Here is a 12589-nt window from a genome sequence, read left to right on the forward strand (position 1 = left end):
TTTACTTCAAGACATTAACTGACTGACTGGAGTGGTGTGGATTACTTGAGAATTATTGTGATGTTTTTGTCATTCTGACGGCACCCATTCACTGCAGAGGATCCATTTTCAACACTTACTGTAAATAAAAAATATGAACTAAGATAAAATAATAAAAGTTGCCAAGGTAGCATTTGTAATGTTCTTTTTAGAGCGTTGTATGTGAGTGTTGTTTGCCAACTGTTGTTGCTAGGTTGTTGCCAGGGCATTTCTAAGCAGTTGCTAAGGTGATCTTAGTGGTTTTTAGCACATTGCTGTGTGGTTACTTCTAAGGTGTTTGGAGTAGTGCATTGCTTTGTGGTTGCTAGGGGGTTGTTAGGGTATTCTGAGTAATGTAAAGTGGTCAAAATCAAGTGAAAATCAAAAGTCCGTTCACAGTGAGTAGTAACTGCATGATGCTTGAAAATACTGTAACCCTTTTGTCAAATAGCTTATTATTCATTCAAGTATAAATTATAATAATTCTGATGCTGGAAGCAGTGCTAATTAATGACTTATGCATAACATATAGAAATAGACCTATTAATCAGTAAAAGCTCATCTCATGCTCGTCTTATTTTGGTTGTTGTGTTTGTTTTTATAATGAATCTCCTTGTTGATGTCTTCCGAGGCTGTCTGGCTGTTGAATGGCCGTCTCTGAGGCTCATTGATGTGTGTGAATCTGAGCCAAGTCAGTCTTTGGAAGTGTCACTTCCTCCAGCACAGCGCAGCTCAGTCTTTGAATATTAATCGCCCTCAATAAACTGCTCAGTGTCTGTGAACATCATCCATCAGCACGCAGGTGCGCTCCGACTCAGACTGACTGTGATGCCGGGATCCTTCAGGGGCTTCTGCACTCGGACAGGACAGTATTAAAAGCCAGTTATAAGGACTTCACAAATAAGTAGTTGTGGTTTCTCAGCTCTGTTCTGTTTTTAATGCGTTTCATTGACTGGTGTATATATCAGTGCTGGATCTCATGCTGTTTGATTCCAGTTGGCTGTGATTTATATTTGGGCATGTGATTGTTGGACAGCAGGAGTGTTAAAGCCAGAAGACGTTCCAGATTGCTTCACTTTCTCTTTAATATTTTACCCATGAGTGGTGCATTATGGTTTTCTCATCTGAAGACAGGATAAACAACATTTGGCTCTTGCTGTCCTTCTCTCTGTCTGTGAGGATGTGCCTTTAAAACGCAGTTTTATATTTGGAGCAGTAGATTATCATTTTGACTATGGATAGTGAAACAAACACTGATCAAGAAATCTGTGGGGATTTGAGCACACCGGACAGTTTTTCGCATGTATGGGCAGACCTCATGAATATCTTGGTAAGTTTGGGATTTTTTATTTTTAGTGTCTTCCAGAAAGGGATTTTTTATTTTATTTTATTATTATGTTTAATGTCTATTTCTATATCTATTTAAGTTCTCTTTAGCATGCATCCTACATCTTAAGTATTTTTGTTGTCTTTATATAATATTTAGTGATAGCATATGGATTTACTTTGTGTTTAATGTCACATTTCATATTGTTGTGATTTAATTTTAAGCCTGGGGATCTGATGACAGTTCACTTGAATAATGTAAAAATAAGACCCAGTAGCCTTGTAAATGTCATTATTTTAATGTCAAGTGTGTTTTGTCAGTGCCATGGGCCATTTACCAGCATTTCAAACTGAGGTTAACTGAGGGATTTTGTACTAGAAGTACATATCATTATTTTACATTTCATCTAGTAAAAATGTTCAATATTTATTTGTCTGCTTTAAAGCAGGTTCTTATAATTTTGCTGAAATTTCTGCATCCCAAACCTTTCTCATTACCATCAAAATGTATAGTATGTCATTCTTATATGGGTGCCATAGTTGACTAAAACGTCAGTGTGCTGAAAAAATTTAAGGGAATTTTTTAGGAGATGAGCTTGCAGATCTTGAGATGCTTTGCCCTCTGGGTCTCCAGTGAGTAAACGAGAGAGGTCACGTCTCTGTGTGTCAATACAATACCAGGAAGACATGCTGAGGGAAAGCTGATTTCTCCTGACCAAGAATATTGACCAGAACATTTTAGGCCAGTACACCAATACACACCATACCTGAAGCAGCTTTCAAAGGCCCAAACCTGGTCTGTCGAGAGTTGTTTGGACTGAGAACTGGATACACGTCACAGTTTTGCGATGATTATAGAGGCCGTTTTCTCCTCACTGCTGTTTTCAGACTGCAGATAATGGTTGTATTGTTTGTGTGTTATAGGATGGCTCTCTGGGTAACATCGAGGATCTGGCCCAAGAGTATTCAGAGTATTACAGCACGTCCTACAGCGAAGTGTGTGACAGAATGGAGGAGTTACGCAAACGCAGAGTCGCTCAAGAAGCAGAGACGGTAAAAAAAACAACTCACATGAGCCTCTATTTAAGGCATATTGTATGTTTATTTTTCAATAAAGTCCACTTACACTACTGTTTAAAACATTTGAGGTTGGTTAATGTTTTTGGAAGTCTTTTCTGCTCACCAAATCTGCATTTATTTAACTGAAAATACAGAAAAACAGAAATATTATTATGATTAAAAATATATAATTTGAATATATTGTAAACTGTAATTTATTCCTGTGATGCAAAGCTGAATTTTCAACATCATTACTCCAGTCTTCAATGTCACATGATCCTTCAGAAATCATTCTAATATGCTGATTTGCTGCTCAAAAAAATTATCTTATTATCAATGTTGACAACAGTGCTGATATTTTTGTTGAAACCATGATGCAATATATTCATTTCTGTATTTTTTAATGAATAGAAAGTTTTTATTTTAAATCTAATTTTTTTGTGACATTATAAATATATTTACTGTGACCGTTAAAGAATTCAATGCATCATTGCTGAATAAAAGTGTTAAGTAAAAAAAAAAAGAATTGACCAGAAACTTTTCAAATAGTCTAACATTTCAAAAGAGCAAGAAATTTCACAATGAAAATGATGTTAGATGTGTCATTTGGTTCAGCTAGATAACAGTTATCACAGAATGAGGAATGAAGAGTTTGTCATTGAGGGTTTTGTGTATGACTTTGTTTCTCAGGGAAAGGCTGAATCAACAACATCCCTTCAGCTGCGGTTGGAAATCCAGGTGGGTAATGAATCACGGTCAGTGGAGGGAATGACCTGTCCAGGAAGTTGTGCTTTTATGGGAAAGACACCAGCAGTGTCATCTTTACTCTTTGTTCAAACACTATCTCAGGCTATATTTGTTGTTAAGAGTCTAAAATGTCTTTATTTTTCCTCCCAGGAGTCACTGGGTCTGTCTAGCGCCGTGTCCACACCTGAGGTGGAGAGAAGGTATGTGTGCGTTGTTGCATTTTAATAATTCTCATCCAGTTTTTGCAAACTGCTCTTGTTCCAAGAACATGATTAAGGGACTTTCTAGTCACCAATGTTTAAGATTATTTATTATTATTATTTAGTCATTTAGCAGACGCTTTTATCCAAAGTGACTTACAAAGGAGGACATTAGAAGCAATCAAAACCAACAAAAGAGCAACAACATGCAAGTGCTATTACAAGTATTGGTAAGCCTAATGCAGTACACATAAAAATTTGTTTTTTAATATATATAAAGAAAACGAGTAGATAGAATATAGAAAAAAGAAACCTAGTGTTTTTTTTTTTTTTTGTTTTTTTATAAGAAAGTAGATAGAATAGAAAAAAAAGCTAATGTTAGTTTTACAAGAAAAGCTAGCAGTTAGAGAATAAATATGCAATTGATAGAAGGTCAAATGTGTGTTTTTTTTTCTTTTGTTTTTTAAATAAAAAGAAGACCGATAGATCAAATAAAATTAGAATAGAGAGTGCTAGAGTTAGAGGGTTAAATAAAGATGGAAGAGATAAGTTTTTAGCCGTTTCTTGAAGATGGGTAAGGATTCAGCTGCTTGGATTGAGTTGGGCAGGTCATTCCACCAGATGGCAACAGTTAATGAAAAAGTCTGTGAAAGTGATTTTGTGCCTCTTTGGGATGGCACAATAATGCGTCGTCCACTTGTAGAACGCAAGCTTCTAGAGGGCACATAAGTCTGAAGTAATGGATTTAGGTAAAGGGGTGCAGAGCCAGTGGTGGTTCTGTAGGCAAACATTAATGCCTTGAATTTAATGCGAGCAGCTATTGGTAGCCAGTGCAAATTGATGAACAGAGGTGAGACGTGCGTTGTTTTTGGCTCATTAAAGATTAATCTTGCAGCAGCATTTTGGATTAATTGTAGACAATTAATTGGACAGAACAAGAGCCTGAAAAAGGAGTTGTGTTGCATGTTCAGAGAGAAAGGGCCTGATCTTCTTAATATTGTATAATGCAAATCTGCAGGACCGGGCACAACATGTTTTTGAAGGAGTTATGGTAGATGAGCCTAACTGGAAGGTGAGATTGTGATGAAGCGATGGGTTAGCTGAAACTACAAGCAGTTCTGTTTTAGCTAGGTTGAGTTGAAGGTGATGGTCCTTCATCCAGCAAGAAATGTCTGTTAGACACACTGAGATGCGAGCAGCTATCGTCGGATCATCAGGATGGAATGAGAGGTAGAGTTGAGTGTCATCAGCATAGCAGTGATATGAAAAGCCATGTTTCTGAATGAGAGAACCTAGTGATGCCATGTAGACAGAAAAGAGAAGTGGTCCAAGAACTGAGCCCTGAGGCACCCCAGTAGCTAGATGTTGACTTGGATACCTCACCTCTCCAAAATATTTTGAAGAACCTATCTGAGAGATAAGACTCAAACCACTGGAGTGCGGTTCCTGAGATGCCCTTTCTCAATAGGGTTGACAAGAGTATCTGATGGTTGACCTTATCAAAAGCAGCAGACAGATCCAGAAAGATAAGTAATGAAGACTTGGAAGCCGCTTTTGCAAGTCTTAGGGCTTCAGCAACTGAGAGCAAGGCAGTTTCAGTCGAATGTCCACTTCTGAAGCCAGATTGGTTTACTGTCCAGGAGGTTGTTCTGTGTGAGAAAGACAGAGACTTGGTTGAACACAACTCGTTCAAGTGTTTTTGCAATGAAAGTTAGAAGGGAAACCGGTCTATAGTTCCCTAAAAGAGTTGGGTTAAGAGTGGGTTTTTTAAGAAGTGGAGTTATCCGAGCCGGTTTTAATGCTGAGGGAAAAATTCCAGTGTGAAATGATGTATTAACGATGTGAGTGAGTGCAGGTACAACTGCAGGAGAAATGGCTTGAAGGAGATGAGATGGAATAGGATCAAGCGGACCGGTAGTAGGATGACTAGAAAGGATGAGTTTAGAGACTTCTGCCTCAGAGAGTGGAGAGAAGGATGTGAACAAGTGTATGTTTGCAGGTAAGATGTGTTTGATAGATTGTGGTGTGGAAAATTGTGCAGTGAGGTTTGTAATTTTATTAATGAAGAATGTGGCAAATTTGTCAGCTGTTAGAGTTGATGAAGGAGGGAGATGATAACTGTTTAGGGGAAGGAAGGGTGGGTGAGAGTGAACACAAGTTACGTCGAAAAGTGACATGTGGAGGGGTATGTTATGTGTCAGGGATCATGTTGAGGTTAAGAGTGAGGAGGAAGTGATCCGAGGTGTGCAGATTCCATTAGAGCTGACCTAATAACCAGAAATGGGATATTTTGAGTTCCTAGACGTACTTAAATGAGACACAGCAGGCCTGAGAGTTACTCAACAATGAATCACATCCGGTCATCGGGACATTGGAGATGATGCATGCATTTCCTGTTGACCTCTTTATTCTTCATTTCTCTTTTTCCTTCCTTCCATTGTGCACCGGATGAGAGATAATCTGAATCGCCACCATCAGCATGTTAATACACGTAATGCACGAGTCAATTTAGTTTATTTTTGTTTCATTATTCCCAATTTCAACTGATTAATGAAACAAAACAATAAAAACCAGATTCTTGTGGATGAGCCACGGTCAAAGCTATTGTGAAATAAAACAATAAGCAACAAAAGACCACATACAATTATTTTACCATAGTAAAAAATGATAAAATTACTGTAATGTCTCTCAAGGTTTTTTGCTTTTATTAAAAAAAAATTCAATAGATAGCTTAAAATATAATTCATAGTAATTAGAGTAAAATAACATATATGCTATATACACTACTGCTCAAAAGTTTGGGATCAGTATTTATTTTTAAAGAAATGAAAACTTTTCAGCATGGATGCAATAGATTGACCAAAAGTGACAGTAAAGACATTTATAATGTCACAAAGGATTGCCATTTCAAATAAATACTGTTCTTTTGAACTTAATTAAAAAACAATAAAGAAATATATATAATAGTTTCCACAAAAATATGAAGCAGCACAACTGTTTTCAACATTGATAATAATATTGTTTTGTTGTTTGTTTTTTTCGAGCAGCAAATCAGTACATTAGAATCATTTCTGTGGATGTGACACTGAAGACTGGATTAATGATCCTGAAAAATCAGCTTTGCATCACAGGAAAAAATTACATTTTAAAATATATTCAAATAGAAACCAGTTATTTTAAACTGTAATAATTTTTCACAATATTACTGATTTTGTTATATTTCTATCAAATAAATGCAGCCCTGTTGAGCAAAAGAACAAAAACATTATAAAATCTTGCCGATTCCAAACTTAGTATATACTCATACCAACAAACAATGTTACTTGGTAAATTGATCATTTTTAATATCAATGTTTACTTATAAAACCATTACTAATAATTGTTGTACTGAACATGCAGGGTTAAGATGCATTTGATTGCAGTTTCACATATGTCTGCCCTCACAAGGCTAAAGGTTTGCATTGCTTCTGAGAGCTCAGGTACATGCTAACATCAGCAGCACGCATCTGCTGAGAGAAAGACAAATAAAGAGAGAGGGAGAGGAATTCAATGGCCATGTGAGCGCTCTGTCGCTGTAAAACCCCTCCGGTGTGTGAAAAAGCCTCCATTGTTGCAGTGAGGTGTGGTGTGGCGGCCGGCAGCAGTATGTGTCTTTATGCGCTCTGACAGACAGCTGAGTCTAATCCACTGCCCCGCAGTTAGGACACAGACACATTCCTAGAAATCAATGGATAGGGGCTGAAAATGAAGAGAATAATGTGGGAGAGCAGGTGAGATGAGACACGGTGTGATCATGTTTTGATGGAGATGCTTTTGCTGGAGTTCATTTGTGTGTTAATTTTTTCTTACAGGCAATCAATGAACAAGTCCAGCTCTGAAGATGGATCTGGTATGTACTGGATTGTTTGTTTGAATAAAAATGAGTAAAATCAGGGTTCACACAGTCAGTGGGAGTATAAGGGAATTTTAAAATTGTGATTTCAAGGCCTGGAAAAGTCAAGAGTGAATGTACAATTTTTCTAATTAACATTTTTTTTATATTTTAGTGGATAAGCAGTGTTCGTTTGTAGATACCCTATAATATTATTTAGAAAATCTTATGAATTCATGATGATTCATTTGTCAAAAGATGTAACACCTACTCATTATTATTTCCACGTCTCAACTTCATGATGATTTAAACACTTGTTTTTCCTTTAGTATCTATTTGAAATAATTGTTTTTTAATGGTTGAATGTCTGCATTATATGATCAAAAAATCTGTAAAATTGTCAAATATTATTACAATTTCAAGTAACTGTTTTCTATTTGAATATATCTTCAAATGTAATTTGAAGATATATTCCAAACTTTTGACTTATATCCTAAATATCTCAAGAAATACTTCTTCAGACATTCATTGTGTTTAAAACCGTGTCTAACAGCAGGAAAATGGGACAGAAAGAAAAACAAATCGTTCTGGCAAAACTTCCGCAAGGCACAGAAAGGGAGCGTTCGAGCGCCACCGAGAGGTTCTTCACCCATTTTTAGTCGCAATTCCATTTGATCTTTATAAAATATTGCTTTAAATAATACGCATGATCTTTGACCTCTGGTTCACAGGAGAAGATCTGGGCTTCGTGGCCAGTGAGATCACGATGAGTGATGAAGAACGCATCCAGCTGATGATGATGGTGAAGGAGAAGATGATCACGGTGGAGGAGGCTCTGGCTCGGGTAAGAAAGAGTTCACAACCCATTTCACTTCCCTAATGTGATGCATGGGTAGTAGAGGACTAAGTCCACAAATCAAGTAGTTGAGTAAACGTACAGATAAACTAATAAAATAATACTCCAAAATAAGTACTCAGTGTCAATTTTACTTGAGTAAAAGTAAAAACAATCTTCATTATTAAAAGTACTGAACATTGAACTTTATTATTTATTCTAGCCAGCACTAGATTGATTTGCATATAGGTAAACAAATGTATAAGCAAACTTAGTTTTATTACCAAAACTTATTATATACTATCAAAACATTAAACTTCAATATACTAAAATATCAGGTTAAACTACTGATAATTCAGCTGTGGAAACAAGTGAAAAATTATTTTAAATATTAAGGGAAACAAAAATTGTGTAAATGTGGTAAAAAGCAGTATAAAAATACAATGCACAGATGTCACAAGGGGCAAAATGCATTAACAATTTAATGGAACGCTATACAAATATGCTAGTTTTATATCATTGAAGTCATGACATTTTCATTTTGACCAGATCGTTGAATCAGTGAGTTGTTGACACAAGAACAGCTGCAGTTGGATTAGTCCGATTCACAAATAAATTGCTCCGTGCAATCTGAGAACCAATTCAACAGATTCATTGGAACGAATCAGCTTGTTTATTAATTGGATAAAGCTATCGTGTCTCAGTGAAATAATGAAAATGTTTTTGTGGTGAAGTAAAAATGACAATATTATGCTATTATGTTACTGTCCACCACTGAGGATGGGACATTGGCTAACAGGTTTTTTTGGCTCCCTCAGCTGAAGGAGTATGAAACGCAGAACAAGCAGTCCAACAGTGCGGACACGACCAACTGCACCAACACACCCAGTCCCTCCATGACCGAATCCTCCTACTGTAACGTAAGTTTCCCAGTCACTTTCTGTGTTTGCTAATAACAACTTCTTGCAAAAATCCCAGTAGCCCCTCACTGCAGAACAAAGATCCAGGGGGTGGAGTTGGATCCACATCTAGAGGGTGGAGATTGGTAGGTTTAGGGATCAGGGGGTGGAGACGGGTAGGTTCAGGTATATGTAAGGTGGGAGGAGTTGGATCTAGATCCATCCACACCCTCTGGATCTTGTGTTCTGCAGTGAGGACCATCTCGAAAATCCAGCTCTCCCCCAAAGTCACCCGTGTCCTCCTGAAGCATCTACGATCTATGACGTGGAAGGCGTAAATATCCATTAGCCGTGTTTGTTGTGATGAACTTGTTTATTGGCGGATCTTCTGTCTACAGACACTCACAGCAGGGTTTTCACCACTACCCGCGGGATTTGTCACCTCTCCATCCCCCCGTCATGTCCTAGATTTGATCCACGGCCCCTCTGGGCCTCCAGGCGGGGTCCCATTCATCCCCTCAATGCTGTAACCCCCCATTGTGCATTTTTGGCCGGTTGAATGCAGGGCTGCGCTCTCTTCAGCGGCCCACAGCTCTTTTGTGCAGGGATTGTGTGATTAAGGTGCTCGGATGCAGGATCCATTCCACCAATTCCACTGGACAGAGCCACCGTTTGTTGCATGCTAAAAAAAATAAATAATGATATTGGGCTTTTGCACTTTAGTTGTTGTGTTTGCAAAGACATGCATAAGTATTATGATTGCTTTTAAGGTTAGTGATATGAACAAATCATTGAGACTCAGTATCTGGTCAGCATCTGCATTGTCCTGCAGCGTTTAATAATTGTTTAATTTTTCAGCATTTAATGAAAAAATTAAACATCTTTTGGTCACAAACTTGTTTGCTGATATTTAAACTGAATTTCAGCATATAATGTCACTTATTAACTAATGTTATGATATTACCCTATATTTTTGGTTGCATGGAAATGTCAATGCTTTTTTCAACATGCACCTTATTAATCGTATGTTATTCTTTAAACTACTGTTCAAAAATTTGGGGTTGGTAAGATTTTTTATTTTATTTAAAAAAGTCTCTTATGCTCACCAAGGCTGCATTTATTTGATCGAAAATACAGTAAAATTGTGAAATATTATTGTGATTTAATATAACTGATTTTTATTTGAAAATATTTTAAAATGTAATTTATTCCTGTGACGCAAAGCTGAATTATCAGCATCATTACTCCAGTTTTCAGTGTCACATGATCCTTCAGAAATCATTTTAATATGCTGATTTGCTGCTGAAAAAAACCATTTCTTCTTACTATCAATGTTGAAAACAGTTGTGCTGCTTCCTATTTTATGGAACTGTGATTATTTTTTTCATGATTCTTTGATATGTAGAAAGTTCAAAAGAACATATAGAAAAAAATAACCAATAGAACAGTTTTGTGACATTATAAATGTCTATACTGACATTTTTAATCAGTTTAATGCATCCTTGCTGAATAAAAGCTTTTATGTGAGGAATTCAGCATGCTGAGTAGGCCTGTCGCAATAATCAATATATCAACTTATCGCGCAATATATGTACATGACCTCGATCGTTTTTGGTGACACAATATATCGCCCATTATATTTACTTAAAAGTTTATGTCACCATGTTTTGTACATTCCATTTGCGCCTGTGTCTTTTGCAGCTTCTCGTACATAACGTGGTGTAGTCATGAGTTGCTAGTTCAAATTTAAAAAATGCTTCTACAAAAAGTTTCATCTGCAGATATGGTCTTGTTTAGGAGCCTGTGCCTTTGTGCATACGGACATCTGACTGCTAAGTAGAGGTTGTGTTTTTCAGCAATAGTGTGCACCCTTAATTTACAGAGAAAAGAAGGTCAGGGAAAAATCTCCATACAAGTTCTTTGTGCATCTTCCTTTTTTTCTACTTGTTACTTTGCACTTTATTTACTATTTATTCAAGGTATCTAATATTTTGATACTCAATTTCCATATTCTAAATATTCTTAAAAATTAAGTTTGTTGTCATTTGGATGTGTGTAGGCCTTCTTGCATTATTATGCTGTTACATTATGATAATATATATAGTGGCATAAAATGGTCTTTAAAATGACAATAATATTCTGGGGCAATATATCGCACAACAAAAAGTTGTTATTGTGATAGGCCTAATGCTGAGACGTCTGAGTTTCCCAACACGTCCAAAATATGACCAGTTATTACAGTGTTTTCATCGATGAAAATAGTTTGACTTTCTCTGCTTGAATTTTACAGATGCCAGTTGCGTAACATCCCACCCGCTGAAATAGTTCAGTTCTAAGACTCGCACACAAGAGCCGTTTATAGCAGACATTAGCAAACGCTCCGACTCTAATGGTCTCTGGCTGACTGGATTTGACATTTCACCGGGTTTATTTCAGGGCCTGTGATGTTTTATGGGTCTGAAGTGTGGCTAGAGCCACGCATGTTTAGCACCTGCTGTCAGACACATGCTATTCTGCATTATAAGTATGAACCGTAAATGATGGGGTAATTATAGTCGAGATGTGTCTGTCTCCTCTGCATGTGGTTTCTGAGCCCACAGCCGTCTACCGCTAAAACAGTTGATTCTGAGAAATACAGGCTGCTCCACCTGCTGAAAATAAGCCAGAACTGAGTCCTGCACCCTCCGTCTCTGTGATATTCTGGTCTCTAGATGTGGCTCAGTGTGTGTCTGTGGGGTTTCTTCACCTTTGTTATGGTCTAGTAGGTGAAAACGGTGTGTCTGATCACTTCATCGCTCTCCTCAACAACACATGATCTGAGGAATCAGTCCTGTCTGGAGCAAATCGCTGCAGGACGAGTTACTGTACCTGTTGAAGTTCATGAGTTTGAGAGTCTCTCTGTTCAGTTCACAAGTCATCTATTTTTATAGTTTCCATACAGGGGATCTTTGGTTTACCGTATGCTAAAGACCACTGAAAGTATGTGGTCAATAATGAGTCAAAATATTTTCCATCACATGTAAAGTGTCTGCATGGACCTTTTACCTTGTATATGGTAAACCTCCTTTCTTTTCTTTTCTTTTCTTTTCTTTCTTTTCTTTTTTGAATTCATATAAAATATTTTATTTTGATTTGTTTTATGTATTTTGTTTTATAATATTTTATTTTGTGTTTTATATTTGTTATTGATATTTTATATTATGATATTATTTAATATTTTATATTGTTTTGTTTTTATTTTATTTTTATTTTTTATTGTTCTGTGTATTTATCAGTAGTAACCAGTTTATTTTATTTTATTTGTTTGGTTTTTTTTTGGTCTTATTTTACTTTTTATGATTATTTAGTTTTTATGTTTTATATTTGTCTCTTTTATATAGTTTTTTTATTTCATTATATATTTATTTTGTGTTTTCATCAGTAGTAAGCTATACCCTAACCAGTTTTCTCTTCCTGATCCCATACAGTCGAGAGAACAGTCGGAAGATGAGCTGGAAGAGTCTGTCACCTTTCGTCGACTTCATAAACTTGTCAATTCAACTCGACGCGTGAGAAAGAAGCTTATCAGAATCGATGAGGCCAAAAAACATGGCTCAAAAGGTGAGGGATGAATGCCAGAGGAGAACTGCCCCCC

General features: G+C 36.6%; 1 protein-coding gene across 2 annotated transcripts in view; it reads left to right on the forward strand.

Moving 5' to 3' along the window:
* The window catches only part of LOC306885889 (SAM and SH3 domain-containing protein 1-like), a 101352-nt gene that overhangs the window by 72223 nt on the left and 16540 nt on the right, over nt 1-12589 (forward strand). For both annotated transcript variants that reach the window (XM_079442692.1, XM_079442693.1), the window contains exons 2-9: nt 2269-2397; nt 3094-3141; nt 3301-3350; nt 7202-7239; nt 7775-7861; nt 7953-8065; nt 8875-8976; nt 12423-12555. In XM_079442692.1, the coding sequence (XP_079298818.1) occupies nt 2269-2397; nt 3094-3141; nt 3301-3350; nt 7202-7239; nt 7775-7861; nt 7953-8065; nt 8875-8976; nt 12423-12555 (700 nt within the window). The remainder of the gene's footprint in view (nt 1-2268; nt 2398-3093; nt 3142-3300; nt 3351-7201; nt 7240-7774; nt 7862-7952; nt 8066-8874; nt 8977-12422; nt 12556-12589) is intronic.

This window comes from Barbus barbus, assembly GCF_936440315.1.
Source record: "Barbus barbus genome assembly, chromosome: 20".
Taxonomy (NCBI): domain Eukaryota; kingdom Metazoa; phylum Chordata; class Actinopteri; order Cypriniformes; family Cyprinidae; genus Barbus; species Barbus barbus.